The following is a 21990-nucleotide window of genomic DNA, read 5'->3' on the forward strand; positions in this document are numbered from 1 at the left end:
TAATGGCAAATTTGTTTAACCACCTGCTTCTTTTCAATCTATTCAAAGAGGATAATCCCCTGAGCCCGAAATGCAGTTTAAGTACATCACTTTGCTGCCTACTGGAGAAAGCCTTCAGCCTATAGCCGTTGGAAGAGCTGGTAAGGCAGAGACTTCCCGTTCTCCAGAATTCCTGAATTTGCTGTATCAGAAAAATTATACTCTGTGGTAACGTTCAGGCAAAAGTTTGTTTTTTGGAAATGAGCAAGGCAGAAATCGTCCATTCTGTTGATGATTTCACCAAATAATCTTCTGTAAGTATCTATTTATGTGTGTTTTTATTGTTCATCCAGCTTGTAATTTTCCACCTTTCAATGTGTTAACGTGTCATTTTGAACATATACTTCACTTAAAGGATAAAGCTAGGAAACACCTAAAGAATATCTATTCAGAAGGCTTTTCTGCCAGTTTTAATTCGTCTCCTGTCTTGTTCACCTTGTTTCTCCTTGTCCCACCTCACTTTCTGTGTTTCTTTTTCTGTTTCAACCTGTTTTATTAAATAGGAAGAGCAGGAAGGCAATTCCTATTAAACTTGGTATACTCGAGGTTAGAGAAGACATGGAAAGCAATTGTCAGGTCGGAATTGTATTGCCGGTTGAGTCACGTCTTCATTACGTAAATCATGAATTCTATTAATTTTTAGACAGGACTGAGATGAAACACATTTTATTCCCTTCGGAAGAAAGGAAGCCTTCACTGGAAGTATTGTGAGCTTAGAAAAAGTTTCACTGATGGCTGTGTCCACGTTAATTAAATAACAACTGGAGAGAACCGATGAACGGTGTTTGAGTATGGGAGAAGGAAGCCAGTGGGAAGCACGCAGTGAGTAGACTTCATGTGGGAAAAGTACTGATCCGAGGGCTTTGGGCTGATCCCAATACGTAGGATCTGGATGAATTTTTAAAAAATGAATTCTTCATTTAGCTGCAGATGGGCAGATCTTTATTCACAATCTGTAGGTAGAACTTGTTCTGAGGCAGTGAACTATATATAATGGATTAAACAAAACCTTTATATCAACTTTTAAAACTATCGACTACGTTTACTAAGCGGTGCTATGGGTGCGTTAGCGTTTTTAACGCAAATAAATGGTTTATGCACCTCTACTTCAGGAAGCAGGTGAAAGCTTGGCTCTTCAACCAAGCCTTTAACGGAAGAAGTAACTAACTTGTTAGTCTCACTCACACACACAAGGATTGACTCGGGCTGCACATACTGCAGCGGGACATGTTTATCCACTCCTACCCTAGCTGAGATAATATTTAACCATCTCTCTCTGACCTCATGTGCAACTTTCTTTAAATCACTCACCTTACTTTCTAATTCTTCCTACTTTCTTACTCATCTATATGTCACAACTTTGCCTTACCCTTCACTACCAATTATAATGTTCTATTACGTATTGTGTTGTCATTGCAAGTAGTATACCATGCCATACTTTGTATTGTTGTTCGAATATTTTTACTGCTCTAATTGCCTACTGCTCATGTTTGATCTATTCTTACTGTACTCCGCCTTGAGTGAATTCCTTCAAAAAGGCGGTAAATAAATCCTAATAAATAAAATAAATAAATAAATGCTAACACACCCATAGAAATGTATAGGCATGTTAGCGTTTAACGCGCCTTAAATTTACAGGTATGTTAAAAATGCTAACGTAACTTAGTAAATATACCTCATTTGTTTTCTAGTATACTTTAAAACCAAAGAAAGTATTTTAAGAGAGACCTTAATCCAGCACTTGGATGCTACTCTCTGAAGGGTTACTGAGGTATGACTGTGAGACATCTATAAGAACAAGAGCATATGAACAGCAGAATCCATTCAGGGGTATGTTTTAGTGGGAGGCTAATGAGATTATCTTTAACATACAAAGTTGCATGCAAGCCTAAAATAGAAGAAAATAAAATATCAGAAGCCAAAATTGTCTGGAACATCATTTCTAACACATTCAGAAGGAATGGATCCTCAGAAGCTTAGCCGATGGTGGGAGGCAGGGCTAGTGCCGGGCAGACTTCTACGGTCTGTGCCCTGAAAATGGCAGCTGCAAATCAAGGTCAGGTATAAACAAAAAGTAGCACATATGAGTTTTATCTTGTTGGGCAGACTGGATGGACCGTGCAGGTCTTTTTCTGCCATCATCTACTATGTTACTCATGTTATTATGTATGCAGCACTGTACGGACATATACAAGAGACAGTCCCTGATCCACAGGGCTTACAACGTAGTGAAGAGAAACAGATATAATAGATTGTAGGAGAATGAATTATAGAGAAGTGGTAAAGGTGTAAAAGTAACCTCAAAAGGTTAGTTCTTAGCCTTGATTTAAAAAGGAATAGAGACCGAGTATAACCCAGAAACTCAGGAAGTCCTTATTAAGAACATTAATGTTCTTGGAACATCTGTCTTAATGTCTTCTTTCTGCTGTCTCTTGTGTTTCTGTTTCCTACAGTTGATAAGGAGGAAGGGAAGGCCGTCAGTAATGAGACCAGAGTCACACAATTCATCCTCATTGGACTTTCTAGAAATCCAGACTTACAGATAATATTCTTTCTGCTGTTTCTAGTGATGTATATGCTGACTGTAACTGGGAATCTTCTCATTCTGGTAACCATATATGTGGAATCCCAGCTGCACACTCCCATGTACTTCTTCCTCAGCAACCTGTCTTTCTTAGATTTGACCTTTTCTACCGTCACTGTCCCAAGATCCCTTGTTCACTTCCTGTTCTCGAGGACAACCATCTCTTTCAATGACTGCATTACTCAATTGTTTTTCTTTCATTTCATTGGGGGTACAGAATGCCTTCACCTTACCCTGATGGCTTATGACCGCTATGTTGCCATCTGCAATCCTTTGCGTTATACTACGATCATGAACAGACGAGCCTGTATCCTGCTGGTGTTCTCTACATGGGTAGGTGGTTTCATTCATGCCTGTGCACAGACATTTCCAGTAGCTATGTTGCCCTTCTGTGGTCCTAATGAAATAAATCACTTCTATTGCGACTCCCACCCCTTGTCTTTGTTGGCTTGTTCTAGTACCATTATTAGCGAAACCGCGGATATGGTCAACAGTGGGACCTTAACCCTTGGTTGTTTCTTGGTGGTGTTTATATCTTACGCCTACATTATCTCCACTATCTTAAAAATTCGCTCAACCGAGGGGAAGCAGAAAGCCTTCTCTACCTGTGCCTCCCACCTCATGGTGGTCACTGTGTTTTTTGGGCCCTGTGTTTTTATCTACATGAGACCCCCGGTTACATTTTCAGGGGACAGACTTGTCTCCGTTTTTTATACCATCGTGACTCCTTGGTTGAATCCCTTCATTTATACTCTCAGGAACGAGAAGGTGAAAAATTCCATGAAGAAGCTGGGAGGTAGGAAAGTGTCTTTTCTGGGGACGGGTATGCACTGATTTCCTGTATTTTTAATAAAGAAATACATCATTTTGTAAACCATGTGCTCTCACTCACTGGTGTATGCTCCTGAATCTACTCTATTAAATTCTGATTATTTTTCCCTAGATTAATTTTTTTAATGGAATTTCTATTGAAAGGTGTAGTAAAGCTGAACGAGTTACGCTATTCTTAATAAGAAGTGGGGGCTATGTCTCCTGTTATGTCCGCCTTAGAATCCAAGACCCCTGATTTATGTAAATATATGCTCAAATAAACTTGCACTGATTTGTGTTTTGCTTAATTTTTTTTATTTCTGAGCTTCATTAGCAGTTTTATTCCGACACTTTATATATCTACCAAGGTCTACTCTACCACGAATGAACTTTAACGCAATACCACTTTATATCTTATTCCGATTATGAACTCTTTATACTTGACTGCTTAATCCACTATGTCAATCATGATCTTTAAATGTAATACCACTTGTATCTCTCACTCTGGAAATGGCGATCGCCATGACGGAACAATGTAAGCCACATTGAGCCTGCAAATAGGTGGGAAAATGTGGGATACAAATGCAACAAATAATACTACTACTACTACTTAACATTTCTAGAGCGCTACTAGGGTTACGCAGCGCTGTACAGTTTAACAAAGAGAGACAGTCCCTGCTCAAAGAGCTTACAATCTAATAGACAAGTGAACGGTCGGTCCGATAGGGGCAGTCAAATTGGGGCAGTCTGGATTCACTGAACGGTAAGGGTTAGGTGCCGAACGCAGCATTGAAGAGGTGGGCTTTAAGCAAAGGCTTGAAGACGGGCAGGGAGGGGGCTTGGCGTAAGGGCTCAGGAAGGTTGTTCCAAGCATAGGCATAAGCATACTACTAATCATTTCTATAGCGCTACAAGGTATACGCAGCACTGTACACCATACACAATAAAGACAGTCCCTGCTCAAAGAGTTTACAATCTAGATAAGACAGGCAGACAGACAGAACAATTAAGGGTAAGGGATAGAGGTGAGGATAAAAAGGAGAGGGCAAGTGAGCAGTCCTTTTACCAAGCTGAGGGAAAAAGGGCCCTACGCTGGCTGTGGGGGCCACTTTTCCCCCACTCGTCAGGGCCCTTTTTACCACAGCAGGTAAAAAAAAGTCCCCGGCACCCATGGCTACACGGTAAGAGAAGTCTTACCACATGGCCATACGACAGGGAGCTCTTACCGCCAACCGCTTAGGTGGCGATAAGGGCTTCCACGCTAACCTGACGGTAACCGGGAGCACGCGGTAATGTCCAATTACCGCCGGGTTACCGCCACGCAAGTCATTTCTGGGGGCTTTCTTTTCCCACGTTGGGCCGGCAGCACTGCCAAAAGAGCGAGCAGTAAGCCCAAGTTGGGCTTACTACTGCTCTGTTAAAGGGTCCCTAATAATTAATGGATCCTCAGAAGCTTAACCGAGATTGGGTGGTGGAGCCGGTGGTGGGAGGCGGGGCTGGTGGTTGGGAGGCGGGCCTAGTGCCGGGCAAGACTTCTACGGTCTGTGCCCTGAAAATGGCAGACACAAATCAAGGTAAGGTATACACAAAAAGTAGCACATATGAGTTTATCTTGTTGGGCAGACTGGATGGACCATACAGGTCTTTCTCTGCCGTCATCTACTATGTAATTGTGTGATATGCTATCTTTTGTAATCAAGCACATACTCACTGTATAATGCTTTACAATATATATATATATATATACATATATATATATATATATATATATATATATATATATATATATATATATTGTGTATGGTGATTCTAATTTAAGTACAAAAGTAATGCCACACTGGAAAAAGACCAAGGGTCCATCGAGCCCAGCATCCTGTCCACGACAGCGGCCAATCCAGGCCAAGGGCACCTGGCAAGCTTCCCAAACGTACAAACATTCTATACTGGGTATAGCCCAGTATTATAAGGTTGTTAACATTCTATACATGTTATTCCTGGAATTGTGGATTTTTCCCAAGTCCATTTAGTAGCGGTTTATGGACTTGTTCTTTAGGAAACCGTCTAACTCCTTTTTAAACTCTGCTAAGCTAACCACCTTCACCACGTTCTCCGGCAACGAATTCCAGAGTTTAATGATGTGTTGGGTGAAGAAAGAGTTTCTCCGATTTGTTTTAAATTTATTACACTGTAGTTTCATTGCATGCCCCCTAGTCCTAGTATTTTTGGAAAGCGTGAACATTTGGTAAACAAATGAAGGAGAAATTCCAGTCCTCACAGTTTGCAGCCTTCCGAGCAAACCCAGCTACCTGTTTGACTGTCACAACCAGTTAACTATTCCTCGTGCTTTCTTAAGTCACTTCCCATTCTATATATTCCATCAGGTGTGCCAACTAAATTACAGAGCATAGATTATTCTCCAAAAGACATTTCTTTTTCCCAAACACTAATGCAATATCGCTTACTAAGATTTTGTATGTATTTGGCCCTGGGACCGATCCCTGAAACATATCACTAATCACTTTTCTATAAGTAAATCCTATTTACCAGTACCTTGATGGTGGGGGTGAAACATCAATATAGATTTTAATTGCAGGGGACAGTTGGTGTCCTTGGGAGTCCTGCAGAACCAGACTGCCCTCTTGGCATTAAAATTTCTGATGTTAGGACATAAGTATATAAGAATAGCCGTACTCAATCAGATAAATGGTCCAGTCAGTGGCGTTGTGAGGGCGGCTGACACCCGGGGCGGGTCGCCATGGTGCACCCCCCCCCGGGTGCAGCACGGCGCACCCCCCCTCGGAGCGCATTCTTACCACTGGTGCTCCGCCCCGAGTGCACGTCGTCGCTGGGAGCTGCGTTGGCTCCGCTGGTTCCCTGTTTTCTCTGCCCCGGAACAGAAAGTAACCTGTTCCGGGCCAGAGAGAGCAGGGAACCAGCGGAGCCGACACCCCCCCCCCCCCAGCGGCGTGCACCCGGGGCGGACCACCCCACCGCCCCCCCTTCCTACACCACTGGGTCCAGTATCCTGCTTCCAACAGTGGCCAATCCAGGTCACAAGTACCCAAATAGTATCAAGATTCCAGAACCTCCAAGAGTAACAAGATTCCGGAATCCCAAAGAATAGGACGACTCCATGCAGAATCTCAAAGAGTAGCAACATTCCATGCTACCAATCCCAGGGCAAGCAGTGGCTCCCCCCATGTCTATCTCAGTATGGACTCCTGTGTAGCTTAGAGGAATGTAGATTTTGAATACTTAAGGTTTTGCTCATTTTGCGCTTCTCACCAAAGTACCCTTTAAAGTATGCGGGTATCTGTCACCATCGAGGATGATAAATCAGTATTTGGGTTTCATGAGGAGCAGGCAGGTCTCCCCTGGGAGTCCTGCAGAAATTACTTGCCCCTTCAAATGAAAACAACCAATTTTCAACCAGGGGCATAGCCAGACACCCAATTTTGGGTGGACTTGGCCCAAGAATGGGTGGGCAGAAAAACTCTGCCCTGTCCCACAAGTGATTTGGTCTCTCCCTCTCGCCTGCATGCCACATGGTCTCGCGTACATCTCCCCTCCCCCGCATACCTTTTAAATAGCAGATTTTTACCGGCAGCGAGCAGCAACTAATACACAGTGCTCATCCTGTGGGAATACATCAGAGGGAAGGTGCAAGCGGTATGTATCAGTCGCTTGTCACTGCAGGCGAAGATCTGCTTTTTACAAGGTTTGTAGGAGGAGGGACAGTTGTTTGGGAGTTTTCGGCTGGTGGGGCTTGGGGATCCCTGCCAGCCACATCATAGGTGTGCTGCTACTGGGTGGGCCTGAGCCCAAAGTGGCTGGGCCTGGGCCCACCCAGTCCCACCCTTGGCTACGTCACTGTTTTCAACAGTACACACTAGTATAAAAATATATATTTTGACCTGCTAGTGATAAAGAATAGACTAGTTTGATAATGCTGTCATGCTATGAACAACAATCCTTTGAAGACGTTTGGGAGTCCTCAGCTAGCGTTCCTACCATGGAGGCTGCTGCATTAACATGTCCATTTCAGTTGCAAGAGGCAAGCAAGTTCTGTGGAATTTTCAGGGGGTCTGCCTGACACCCCCTTGATTAAACCCACGATACTGCTGCACCATCTGCAACTGTAGAAGTCTGAGCGGAGCAATCTAGTGTGCAAATGAGGGAACAATGTTGAAAAAAAGAATGCACATCTCTTTTCTTCATAAGACTTAACCAATTTGTTGCTTTCGAAAAAGAAAAAAACCCCAGATACTGCTTGAACTTTGACAAGTCAAAAATCAGAGAGAAAATGACTTGTATCCATTTTTTTAATGCAATGTTAGATTGACTTGCAAGTAGTGGAAATTAAAAAGTTATTTCGCCACCTGCTACTTTTGAGATCCTCCAAAGGTTATAATCCCCAGAGCCTCAGATATAGTTTAAGTTCATCACTTTCCTGCCTACCGGAGAAAACTTTCAGCCTGTAGCTTTTGGTAGAGCTGGTGAGGCAGACACTACCCCTATGCTCCAGAATTTCTGAATTTACTGTTATCTAATAAATTATACTTTGTGGTCATTTTCAGAAATATGTTTAGTATTTGGAAATGAGAAAAGCATAAATCTTCCATTCAAGTTATGACCTCTTCAACTAATATGCTGTAAGTATCTAATCTCTATTTGCATTTTGATTTATTGCTTACTTGCCTTGTAATTTTCAGTCTTGTATCATAAGTGTTAAAAAGCCGTTTTATCAATGTATTTTATTTCCAGGGAAAAGTTGGAAACACCAAAAGTGCAGGATAAAGAATGTGTTATGATCTCTAACTAGCAGCAAACTCTTCTGCCAGTTTCAGTATACATTTATCTCCCGTCTCGTTCATCTTGTTTCTCCTTCTCCCACCTCACTTGCGGTTGTCTCAAAGGGTCTTTTACGAAGGCATGCTGGCATTTTTAGTGCGCGCTAAAAACAGGCACACACCAAAATCTGAAGACGCCCATAGGAATACATTGGCATCTCTTGCGTTTAGCGCACACCTATTTTAGAGCGCACTAAAAACGCCAGCGCGCCTTAGTAAAAGATCCCCTCATTGTTTCTATCAAACTCTTTCCTTAATATATCAGAAGACAGCAATCATTGCCAAATAAACATTGAGAAGACCGTCAAGTTTAAATGGGAAGAGCGGGAAGACAATTGTTACATTGGGATCGTGTTGCCAGTGCTACTATTTCTTGATTGCTTCAGTCATTAACTCTTGTTATTTACTTTTAGACCTAGAGTGAGATAAAAGATGTACTTTTGGTGGGATCTTGCCAGGTATTTGTGACCTGGATTGGCCAGTGTTGGAAACAGGATGCTGGGCTTGATGGACCTTTGGTCTTTCCCAGTATGGCAACACTTATGTACTTATGTACATTTCATTTCCTTCTGAAGAAAGGAATTCTTCACTTGAAGTATTATAAAAAGCTTCATGTAATAAGCTTCATGTTGAAAGAACGAATGAACTGTGCATGAGTTTGCAAGGAGGCGGCCAGTGGGTATCACACGGTTAGACTTCATGTGGGAAAATGCTGATCTGAAGGTTTTTGTTAATGTCAAAACACACGATTGGGATGGATTTTATTTTTCTTTAAATGAACTCTTCACTTAACTACAGATGGGCAGGTCTTTATTGACCACCTTCAGGATCACCAGGTAGAACTTGCTCTGAGATAATGAGCAATATGATGGATTAAACAAATCAATTTTATCACCCTATGAAACTGTTGTTAAGGGCATTTTAAAAGCAAAGAAAGTACCTTGAGAAAGACCATAATCCAACTCTTGCATGCTGCTCTCTGAAGGGGAAAGGGAAATATGACTTGACATACCGCCTTTCTGAGGTTTTTGCAACTACATTCAAAGTGGTTTTTATTTGTACCAGGGGCAATGGAGGGTTAAGTGACTTGCCCAGAGTCACAAGGAGCTGCAGTGGGAATTGAACCCAGTTCCCTAGGATCAAGGTCTGCTGCACTAAGCACTAGGCTACTCTTCCACTAGCAACATTCCATGTAGAATCTCAAATAGGGAAAGGGAAATGGGACTTGATATACCACCTTTCTGTGGTTTTTGCAACTACATTCAAAGTGGTTTTTATTCCAGGGGCAATGGAGGGTTAAGTGACTTGCCCAGAGTCACAAGGAGCTGCAGTGGGAATCGAACTCGGTTCCCCAGGATCAAAGTCCACTGCACGAACCACTAGGCAACTCCTCCACTGGAGCTGATACTGTGATGTCATAATGCCTCATTCCACCAATGCCTGAGCCAACCTCATCAGTGATGTCACAATGACTTGATTGCCCAATACTTGGCTCACTTCTGATATTGTGATGTCATAAGGGAAAGGGAAATGGGACTTGACATACCGCCTTTCTGAGGTTTTTGCAACTACATTCAAAGCGGTTTACATATATTCTGGTACTTATTTTTGTACCAGGGGCAATGGAGGGTTAAGTGACTTGCCCAGAGTCACAAGGAACTGCAGTGGGAATCAAACTCACTTCCCCAGGATCAAAGTCCACTGCACTAATCACTAGGCTACTTCCTTCACTCCACTCTGAAGGGTAACTGAGGTAAAACTGTGAGATGTTTGTAGTAATAATAGCATATTTATAGCAGAATCTATTCCGGGCAATTGTTATTTTAGTGTGGGGTGGGGGGGGGGGGGGGGGTGGGGGGGCTTATGAGGCTGTCTTGTACATAGTTGTATATGAGTCAAAATTTTAATAGAAACCAAAGTTGTCAGTCTTTTAAAGTCCTTACTACAGTTTATCATTTCAAAACCATTACTGGGTTTATGCATCACTACACAGACACATATTTGACAGAATCCCTGCTTCACAGAGGGACAGACATAACATATAAATGATTTTCGGAGAATGTATCAGAGAAATGGTCAAAATGTAAAAATAGCCTCCGAAAGATGAGTTTTTATTCTGGTTTTGAAAAGGACCGAGAAAGACACAGCAACTCAGGAAGTCCTTAAAAAGAAGGATACTGTTCTCTGAGCATCCGTCTCACCCTTTCTATTGTGTCTTGTGTTTCTGTTTCCCTACAGTTCTTAAAAGTAGAAGGAATGGCATTCAGGAATGAAACCAGAGTCACGCAATTCATCCTCCTCGGACTTTCTAACAATCCAAATCTACAGATAGCATTCTTCCTGCTCTTCGTAGTGGTTTACCTGCTCACTGTAACTGGGAATGTTCTCATCATGGTAACCATATATCTGGACTCTCACCTGCACTCTCCTATGTATTTCTTCCTCAGTCACTTGTCTTTCTTAGATTTGAGCCTTTCCACCGTCACCGTCCCCAAATACATTGTCAACTTTATCAGGCGGAGCCAAACCATCTCGTTCAATGAATGTGTTACTCAGTTGTTTTTCTTTCATTTCATTGGGGGTGCAGAATGTTTTCACCTGACCCTGATGGCTTATGACCGTTACGTTGCCATCTGCAATCCTTTGCGTTATACCACAATCATGAACAGACAAGTCTGCATCCTGCTGGTGGTTTCCGTATGGGTAGGCGGTCTCTTTCATGGCTTTGGTCAGGCTTTCCCAGCGACTCAGCTGCCCTTCTGCGGCCCTAATGAGATAAATCATTTCTTTTGTGACGCCCACCCCTTATCTGTGTTGGCTTGCTCTAGTAGCTTCAGCAGTGAAACTGCGGATATTATCAACAGCGGAATCTTAACTCTCCTTTCTTTCTTGGTGCTGGCCATATCTTACGGATTCATCATCACTACCATCTTAAAAATTCGCTCGGCCGAGGGAAGGCGGAAAGCATTCTCTACCTGCGCCGCTCATCTCATGGTGGTCGTTCTGTTTTTTGGACCCTCTGTCTTCATCTACTTGAGACCCTCGGTGACATTTGCAGCTGACAAACTACTCTCTGTTTTTTACAGTATTGTGACCCCTTTGTTAAATCCCTTCATTTACACTCTCAGAAACCAGGAGGTGAAAAAAGCCATGAAGAAGCTAGGAGGTAGGAAAGTGTCTTCTCAGGTGACAAATATGAACTGATTTCTTTTCCATTTTAAGTAAAGCACTGTCATGTAAACCACCTGTACTTACCGATTGATGCATCCTCTTTAATCTACTCAATAAAATTCTGATTATTTTTCTCTTGATTGATTTTTAATATAATTTTTATTGAAATGTATAGAGGGGCATAATCGAACGGCGCCGTAAAGCGGCGCCCCGACCGTATTATCAAAAAAAGATAGTCGGCTATCTTTTGTATCGATAATATGGTTGGAGACTGCCAAATGTCAGCATTTGGGCCCGCTTTAGAGATGGCTGGCATCGGTTTCCAGCGATAATGGAAACTAATGCCGGCCATCTCAAAGCCGGCCAAATCCAAGGTATTTAGTCGTGGGAGGAGCCAGCATTTGTAGTGCACTGCCATGACAGCAACCGGGCACCCTAGGGGGCACTGCAGTGGACTTCAAAAATTGGTCCCAGGTGCATAGCTCCCTTACCTTGGGTGCTGAGCCCCCCAAATCCCACTCCCCACAACTGTACACCACTACCATAGCCCTAAGGGGTGAAGGGGGGGGCACCTACATGTGGGTTTCGGGGGGGGGGGGGGTTTGGAGGGCTCCCATTTACCACCACAAGTGTAACACGTGTGTGTGTGGGGGGTGGGGGGGGGGTGGGCCTGGGTCCACCTGCCTGAAGTTCACTGCACCCACAAAAATCTGCTCCAGGGACCTGCATTCTGCTGTCAGGGAGCTGGGTATGACATTTCAGGCTGGCATAGAGGCTGGCAAAAAATTGTTAAAAATTTTTTTTTTGGGTGGGAGGGGGTTGGTGACCACTGTGGGAGTAAGGGGAGGTCATCCCCGATTCCCTCCAGTGGTCATCTGGTGAATTGGGACACTTTTTTGTGGCTTGGTCCTAAAAATAAATGGACCAAGTGAAGCCGGCCAAATGCTCGTCAGAGCCGGCCATCTTTTTTCCATTATTGGCTGAAGCCGGTCATCTCATAACCACGCCCCCTGTCCCGCCTTCCATACCCTTCCGAAATGCCCCCTTTAACTTTGGCCGGCTCTGCAATGGAAAGCAGTTGGGACCCGGCCAAAATCGGCTTTCCATTACATCGATTTGGCCGGGTTCATGAGATGGCCGGCCATCTCCAGATTTGTGTGGAAGATGGCCGGCGACCTCTTTCGAAAATAAGCAGGATAGTGTTCTTAGGGAAAAGTGGGAGCTATATTTGTCCACCCTAGAGTTGTTTAACCAGTCCAATGGGCTATTTGAAAATTGTCCACCCTTCCTGCCAGTAAAAGTGTACATTGATGGTTCTTTGAGTTTCTGTGGCTGTCAGGAGCTATTGTTTTGTTGTGGCTGCAGCTGCCCTAGGCAACCCTTTAGTCTTGCCTACTGGTTAGACCAGCTCGGTCCATTCACTAAATAAACTCTTGTTATTTTTTGTTAACTTTTGCTATTCAGAATGCTCTCACTATCGTGCTTTTCAGTAAAAATATCGTATGGTGATCCTAGTTTGGCTACCAATGTAGCAAAAACTAACGGAACCTCACTTGATAAAGGTCACCAACTCAATTTCAACTAGAGAGTGAGAAAAAGCCTCTGCCAATCTGACAGCACAAGGAAATGGTGGGGGGGAAAGACCTCAGATGACTGTGGTACCCTTACGGATGTCTATTAAAGTCGGGGCATCCAAGCCACAGTTCACAGCTTCTATCATTCAGCCGGTGGTGGGAGGCGGGGATAGTGCTGGGCAGACTTGTACGGTCTGTGCCAGAGCCGGTGGCAGGAGGCGGGGATAGTGCTGGGCAGACTTATACGGTCTGTACCAGAGCCGGTGGTGGGAGTCGGGGATAGTGCTGGGCAGACTTATACGGTCTGTGCCCTGAAGAGCATAGGTACAAATCAAAGTAGGGTATACACAAAAAGCAGCAAATATGAGTTATTTTGTTGGGCAGACTGGATGGACCGTGCAGGTCTTTTTCTGCCGTCATCTACTATATTGCCGTTGTATCGCTCCATGTATCGCTATATTGCCGTTGTATCGCAACCGCACCTTGAGTATTGTGTTCAATTCTGGTCGCCGCATCTCAAGAAAGATATAGTAGAATTGGAAAAGGTGCAGCGAAGGGCGACTAAAATGATAGCGGGGATGGGACGACTTCCCTATGAAGAAAGACTAAGGAGGCTAGGGCTATTCAGCTTGGAGAAGAGACGGCTGAGGGGAGACATGATAGAGGTATATAAAATAATGAGTGGAGTGGAACAGGTGGATGTGAAGCATCTGTTCACGCTTTCCAAAAATACTAGGACTAGGGGGCATGCGATTAAACTACAGTGTAGTAAATTTAAAACAAATCGGAGAAAATGTTTCTTCACCCAACGTGTAATTAAACTCTGGAATTCATTGCCGGAAAATGTGGTGAAGGCGGTTAGCTTAGCAGAGTTTAAAAAGGGGTTGGACGGTTTCCTAAAGGACAAGTCCATAAACCGCTACTAAACGGACTTGGAAAAATCCAAAATTCCAGGAATAACATGTATAGAATGTTTGTACGTTTGGGAAGCTTGCCAGGTGCCCTTGGCCTGGATTGGCCGCTGTCGTGGACAGGATGCTGGGCTCGATGGACCCTTGGTCTTTTCCCAGTATGGCATTACTTATGTACTTATATTTATAACCCCTCCCAATCATACCTGTGAATTGTTTTTTTCATATATACATCATTTAAGTGCAAAAACAATGTATTATAGTGCAACCAAAATTCATCTAAAAATGTGGCAACAGTAGAATAACCCGTGCCCCAAACCCACACCTTTGTAAACTGACCCCTAAGTTTCCACTACCACCCATGTTTCCCTTGCCTTAAATATTCAGATAATCTGACCTCCTATGTCAATGTTTGTAGCGTGCCTACATTTCCACTAGGTTTACATATTACATACATGTACTTTATTGAATTGACTATCATAAACATTTGACATTCTGCAAGCTTCCTTCGATCATTTCTCATTCTGTATATTGCATCAGGTGGGTCCATCATATTGCAGATCTCAGATTCTTCTCCAAAAGACAATTCTTTTTCTAACCCTTACGCAATCTTTATGACAAGGATATTGATCCCTGGATTGTATAAAGGGCACCCAAATATCCATGCCCAACTTTGGGAGCGATCCTGTGACGGGCGCACAACCTAATTGATTAATGAGCCCATCAACGTCAATAATTGGGTGCTAACAATTATTTTTTGATGTTAATGCAACCCTTAGGGTTAATATATATATTTATTATTTTTAAAATAATCTTACTGGCCATGCTGAATGTTCCTGGGGAGAGCTGGGCACTTCGTTGGCCAGGAGACATCAAGGGTTCAAGCTGAGTCTCTGTTGCCTTAGCAACATCTTCTTGGTCAGTTGTGGAGTGAGGGCAGGAGAAGCTGGAGAGAGAGGACGTATGGTGACACGTGAGAGTGCCTGTGGCAGGGGGATATTTTTGTGTTAAACAGGGAAATAGTGATCCTGTGATCAGGGTTGGTGCTCACCCTGGTGAACGACAGCAGTTCTAAAAGAGCTGAATGGATTTGGCTGAAGTGCATGGCAGACGGGCGTATCTGTGTGGGGCCACGGGGGCCTGGGTCCCTGCAGATTTCGCCCTGGACCCCCCTGCCGCCCTCACCTACCTTTGCTGGCGGGGGACCCCAACCCCCGCCAGCCGAGGTCCGCTTCCTCCTGCCGCTGCCTTTAAAAAATATTCCTTCGGCTGGCGGGGGACCCCAACCCCTGCCAGCCGAGCCGAGGTCTTTTAAAGTTCTTTTTCGTCTTCCGGAGTCCGTGCTGTTCAAAGCTGCTCCTTTCAGATTCTGACGTCGCTGCACGTTGTACGAAAAAGAACTTTAAAAGACCTCGGCTCGGCTGGCAGGGGTTGGGGTCCCCCGCCAGCTGAAGGAATATTTTTAAAGGCAGCGGCAGAAGGAAGCGGACCTCGGCTGGATGGGGTTGGGGGCCCCCGCCAGCAAAGGTAGGTGATGGTGGTGGGGGGGGGGGGGGTCGGCACTGGCAGTGGTGGCCGGGGGGGGGGCGACGATGACGACGGCGGCGGCGGGGGGGGGGGGTCTATAATGTGCCCCCTCACTCTGGCCCTGGCCCCCCCCCACCGCCGCATTTCAGATACGCCTCTGATGGCAGAGTGGGTAAAGATGATGTAAAGCATTGTTAAGGGTGATCTGGCTGGTTAGGGGAGGGGGGAGGTGAGATTAAATTACTGGAGTGTGGATGACTTGGAGATTTTTGGTGAAAGGAGTGAACGTTTGTGAGAGAAGAGGTAAGAGTGCTAGGGTGTTGGTAAAGTGCCAGTGTGACAGCTTCTGTGTGTGTGTTTTTTTGCCCACCTCAGTAGGCCTGGAAGAAAGGGAATATTTTAATTAATTTTGTTTTAATTAGTATAGTTGGCCGCAATGTTTTAATAATCCCTTAATGTCATTTATTGGAGTTTTATGAACAGTGACAGGGAGCTAGGGGTTTTCCTTCCAATTTGCGCTACCATATGCCATAAAAACAATCCATGACTTCACAAACTTCCGAAAATCACTAAAAAGCCAACCTGTCCAACAAGGCATACCACAACGATCCATCCTAAATTTCAGTCAACGAAACCTATACCAGAACTGGACATAACCGGACTCTCTATACCTGACTGCCTCATCAACTTGTCACGAATGAACTGTAACACTACACCACTCTATTTCTTATCCCGATAATGAATTCTCTACACTTGACCACCAATCTACTTGTTCACTTACGAACACTCAATGCAAGACCGAATTGTATTTCCTCATGCCGGAATGGCGACCGCCATTACGGAATATTGTAAGCCACATTGAGCCTGCAAATAGGTGGGAAAATGTGGGATACAAATGCAACAAATAAATACAAATTTGGTTTGATTAAGGGAGGTTTAGGAAGAAGACTACAAGAAGGAGGAAGAGGAAGTTGCAAAGCACTATCTGGAAGCTCCTTTGGGCTCCCCACGCAAGAAAGAATTCTGCATTGCTGTGTTCACCTGGACAGCTACATGTTCTGCTACAGCTAAGCAATGGCGTGCAAGAAAAGTTAAGCTGGTATACTCACCTGAACATTGCTCGGTATTTTAAGGTGAACTCTGTGAATAAAGAAAAAAAACACAAATAATCAAATTCAAATGATAAGTAAGAACGTTACAAGTTTATAAAGAAAATTGACACATTCAAATGTTACAAATATATATCTCCATGCTAAGGTTTCTGTAGTACCTCTGTGGAATAAAACGAAATAAACCTCAGTAAATGATTGTGGAGGAGTGGCCTAGTGGTTAGGGTGGTGGACTTTGGTCCTAGGGAACTGAGGAACTGAGTTCAATTCCCACTTCAGGCACAGGCAGCTACTTGTGACTCTGGGCAAGTCACTTAACCCTCCATTGCCCCATGTAAGCCGCATTGAGCCTGCCATGAGTGGGAAAGCGCAGGGTACAAATGTAACAAAAATAAAATAGATACTATTGGAGATTCTACATGGAATGTTGATACTATTGGAGATTCTACATGGAATGTTGCTATTCCACTAGCAACATTCCATGTAGAAGCCTGCGTGGCCACATTGGTGATCTGCAAGGGCCGACTTCTACATGGAATGTTGCTAGTGGAATAGCAACATTCCATGTAGAATCTCCAATAGTAGCAACATTCCATGTAGAATCTCCAATAGCAGCAACAGTGAAGGAGTGGCCTAGTGGTTAGGGTGGTGGACTTTGGTCCTGGGGAACTGAGGAACTGAGTTCGATTCCCACTTCAGGCACAGGCAGCTCCTTGTGACTCTGGGCAAGTCACTTAACCCTCCATTGCCCCATGTTAGCCGCATTGAGCCTGCCATGAGTGGGAAAGCGCAGGGTACAAATGTAATAAAAATAAAATAGATACTATTGGAGATTCTACATGGAACGTTGCTACTATTGAGATTCTGTTGCTACTATTGGAGATTCTACATGGAATGTTGCTACTATTGGAGATTCTACATGGAATGTTGCTATTCCACTAGCAACATTCCATGTAGAAGGCTGCGCAGGCTTCTGTTTCTGTGAGTCTGACGTCCTGCACGTATGTGCAGGACGTCAGACTCACAGAAGCAGAAGCCTGCGCGGCCACATTGGTGATCTGCAAGGGCCGACTTCTACATGGAATGTTGCTAGTGGGACTCTGGGCAAGTCACTTAACCCTCCATTGCCCCATGTAAGCCGCATTGAGCCTGCCATGAGTGGGAAAGCACGGGGTACAAAAATAATAAAATAAATTATAAAGGCATATAGGAGACTTACGTTCAAATGTTAAAAAATATATATATTATTAAATTACTAAAAAGGAAGGTTAAATACTTGCCAGGTTGTGTTATGGGAAAAAGAAAAAAAAAAATTGAATACTTGTATTTGACTTTATAAAACAAAATAAAGAAACTGAAATTGATTCAACGTTTATTCTCATACCCTGGGTGTAAGAGTGGAAGTTGAGTTAAATGTACACCCTTCCCCCGCTCTCAGCAGTGTGTTCCTAGACACTCGGTTTGACTACAAATATTAACATCTGGTATCCTGTGGACACACTCTTTATGCTGCGAGTCCCCAGGGGATGCGGTTTACATTTAGTTGGCACCATTTAGGATTTGGGTGCAATTGGCTCCATGCTATTCTATAACACCAGGTGCCCAAATCCCACAGCAGGCAACCCCAAAGTGGGTGTGGCCATGGGAGGGGCATGGGAAGGTCAGGAGCATTCTCAGAAGATCCCAGGGACCTGCACCCAACCCAACTTGCACGCTAGGTGCGCATCCTCGATCATGGGAATCCCTGCTAGGCGCTTTTCTATAAGGGGCACTCACCCTGGAGCATCCGTTAAAGAATAGCTCTGAGTGCTGATTTGTCCTGGAGCCTATTTTTTGGCACTATTTACCGAATCCAGCCCTGAATATAGTTGGCCCTAGGACTGATCCCTGAAGCACTCCACTAATCCCATTTCTCTTCTAGGATTAAATTCTGTTTATTGCTAGCTTTTATTATCTATCACTCTCCTGCAAGAGCTACCATTAAACTACTGCTAGAGGTCACGGCAGCCATTTTTAGAAAGCAGTGGCTAGGGGTGGGAGCAAGTGGGGTCTGCTCCTTACCCCCTTTACACTGCTAGACTACCATGGCATTCAAGTAGGCTGGGCGGCGGGGCTATTTTGACTGGGGAGTTAGAAAGGGGGTGCTTACTAGTTAGGGAGGTAGAGGGGTAGGGAACTTGCCGGCAGTAAGTGGGAGGGGGAGGACATCATACCTTGTGCCAGCTGGTTCAGAAATTATGTGGGTGCCATCCAATATTCAGTGCCAGCACCCACATAGTACCACAAGGCTACAGCAAGAGGTCATGGCAGCCATTTTCTCAGTCCATCCGCAAAGGGCTGGAGTGAGGGGGCTGTGCTTCTGCCCCTAACAACTTCCTGGACCACCAGGGAGCAGAGGTAGGCCTGGTGGGGCCTACCTAGATTGACATGGGAGGTGGGGAGACGACCTAGGGAGGGGGGTTGCTTTTATATATGGTGGGCTGGAGGGAGGGTAGGAAGGAAGAAGGGTAGGCTTTGTGGGGGGCTGGGAGAGGGACTTTTTAAAATGATGCGAGTGCCGGCACCCACATTGCTCAGCAGCCTATTTTAGAGTATAACCCTGGACACCACCCCCTGTACTGCCCCTGACCTGCTCATTTTATTTTTGTGGCAGTCAGAAGTGATATTCAATGGCACTGCCCACTTTAATGCTGCAGAATATTGGGGAGGGGGGGGGGGCTAGGCAGCGACAGGTTATTTAAGCGGTAGGACCCTCTGCCGCCCACTTAAATCACTTTGAATATCGACCGGCTTGTTATTAAAACTGAGATGTTGCTGCATCACTACCTCCCGTGGTAGGACTGTGGGTGGTGGATTCCTGCACGCGGAGAAAACACGGCTTTACAATGCAAATTTTGGCATAAATATGTACCTGTTATACACAAATCACAACATGTTAACTATAAGAAATAGACGTTTGTAATGCTGATTTGCTACAAACAATCCCTCTGAGGTGTGGGAGCCCCTCAGCTAGTGTTGGTCCATCGATATATCAGTCTCCTTTGCAAGGGGCAAGCAAGTTCTGTGGGATTTCTAGGGGGGGGTGGGAAGGTCTGCCTGCTCCTCATGATTGAAACCATGAAATCAAAGGGGTCGTTTACTAAGCCGTGGTATCATTTTTAGTTCATGGTAGAAATCATCTGGTGTCAAACGTAGAGACAACCATCATATTCTTATTAATTATCTTTTATTACAGATTTTCCATACCTCCAAATCTGAAAGGGTCAAGGTGGCTTACAAGCAACAATGTTTTTAAAAGCCAGAAAAGAACCTGATAGACATTATGGGAAAAGTCAAGCCGTTCAGACAAGTAGGGGTCACCAAGTGTAATGGTAGACGCACGGTCAGAGTCCTGAAGTGTGTCTTTGAGGGAACATTGAGTAAGAAAGAAAGCACATCTCTTTTCTTCATATGATTTGAGCCATTTCTTACTCTTGACAACAAGAAAAAAATGACTTGCATTTAGTTTTGACGTAAGATTTATCCATTTGGACTCCAGGTTTTCCAAACTATTGTTTTTTTTTTTTTTCCACAGACGTACTGGCAAATAGTGAAAACAGAAAAGTTGCTCAAACACCTGCTACTTTTGAGATTTGCAAGGACTGTAATCCCATGAGCCCCAAACACAGTTTAAGTACATCAGTTTTCTTCCTTCAGCCTGTGGCTGTTGACGCAGCCAGTGAGGCAGAGGACTAACTATTCTCCAGAATGTCGGAATTTGCTGTGGTCATTTTCAGGAATAGGTTTCGTATTCGGAAATGAGCAAGGCGTCAACCATTCATTCATATTGTGACCTCTTCAAATAATATGGTGTAAGTATCTACCTCTTCCTAAATTAATCTTTACTGATTAACCAACTTGTAATTTTCAGTCATTTAACATAAGAGTTCAACTGTTATTTTGTAAATATACTTCAATTACAGGATAAAGCTGGGAAACACCAAAAGAATATCTGTCCCGGTGCAGGACAAAGAACATATTATGATCCCAAATTAGCAATAGGCTTTTAGGACAGTTTTAGTATTTATTCATCTCCTGTCTTGTTCGCTTTGAGTCAAACCACACGCTTAGTGCGGTTCGATAAACTAATCTGCTTAGCAGATGTTCTTGTACCTATGCGCACCCATTAAGACCACCTAAATCCAGGCGTAAACGTAGGTGCAGATAGGGTATATATTCTATAACCGTGCACGTAGTTTTTAGAAACACCCACAACCCACCATTCCACAGCCATGGCCATGCCTCCTTTCTGGCTGCATGCACTAGAATTAACGCGCAACACGTTAAAGAATACACCTATAAAGTTGTGTGTGTAAAGTCTAATTATTGCTGCTAATTGGTTAAGTGCAAGTTATCGGTGCTGATCGGCTCGTTAATCAATTAAGTTGTGCACGCAATTTGGCAGCGCACTCAAATTAAGGCACTATATATAGAATTTGGGGGTTTGTTTTTCCTTGTCCCACCTCACTTGGGGCCTCTTTAACCGAAGCTGCGGAAAAAAGGGGGCCTTGCGTTGGCATCGGTGTGTGTTTTTCACGTACGCTGAGACCTCCTTTTACAGCAGCAGGTAATAGGGAAGTTTCTCTTTCCTGCAAGAAATGGTAATTAGATTGTAAGCTCTGTCAAGCAGGGACTGTCTCTTCATGTTCAAGTGTACAGCGCTGCGTATGTCTAGTAGCGCTTTAGAAATGATAAGTAGTAGTAGTAGTAGTAGTCTTTGGGATTCTAGAATCTTGCTACTCTTTGGGATTCCGGAATCTTGCTACTCTTTGGGATTCCGGAATCTTGCTACTCTTTGTCCTTATCCCTTATTTGTCCTGTCTGTCCTAATTAGATTGTAAGCTCTGTCGAGCAGGGACTGTCTCTTCATGTTCAAGTGTACAGCACTGTGTACGTCTAGTAGCACTACAGAAATGATAAGTAGTAGCAGTAGTAGTCTTTGGGATTCCAGAATCTTGCTACTCTGAGATTCTGCACAGAATCTTGCTGCTCTTTAGGATTCCGGAATCTTGCTACTCTATGTGATTCTAGAATCATTCTACTCTTTGTCCTTATTCCTTATTATCCTGTTTGTCTGTCCTAATTAGACTGTAAGCTCTGTCGAGCAGGGACTGTCTCTTCATGTTCAAGTGTACAGCGCTGCGTACGTCTAGTAGCGCTACAGAAATGATAAGTAGTAGTAGTAGTCTTTGGGATTCCGGAATCTTGCTACTCTTTGTCCTTACCCCTTATTTAGATTGTCTGTTTGTCTGTCCTAATTAGATTGTAAGCTCTGTTGAGCAGGGACTGTCTCTTCATGTTCAAGTGTACAGCGCTGCGTACGTCTAGTAACGCTACAGAAATGATAAGTAGTAGTAGTAGTGTGGCAAGTAAAGC

General features: G+C 44.0%; 2 protein-coding genes across 2 annotated transcripts; both read left to right on the forward strand.

Moving 5' to 3' along the window:
• The first annotated feature begins 2518 nt into the window (after positions 1 to 2518).
• On the forward strand, positions 2519 to 3457 carry LOC115457861 (olfactory receptor 4E2-like). The gene has a single exon (XM_030187523.1). The coding sequence runs from the start codon at positions 2609 to 2611 to the stop codon at positions 3455 to 3457; it is 849 nt and encodes a 282-aa protein (XP_030043383.1). The 5' UTR covers positions 2519 to 2608.
• Positions 3458 to 10539: 7082 nt separating this feature from the next.
• LOC115457262 (olfactory receptor 1509-like) lies at positions 10540 to 11487 on the forward strand. The gene has a single exon (XM_030186685.1). It carries the CDS (start codon positions 10540 to 10542, stop codon positions 11485 to 11487), a length of 948 nt encoding a protein of 315 aa, XP_030042545.1.
• Positions 11488 to 21990: the final 10503 nt, after the last annotated feature.

The sequence above is a fragment of the Microcaecilia unicolor genome, chromosome 14 (genome assembly GCF_901765095.1).
Source record: "Microcaecilia unicolor chromosome 14, aMicUni1.1, whole genome shotgun sequence".
Lineage (NCBI taxonomy): Eukaryota > Metazoa > Chordata > Amphibia > Gymnophiona > Siphonopidae > Microcaecilia > Microcaecilia unicolor.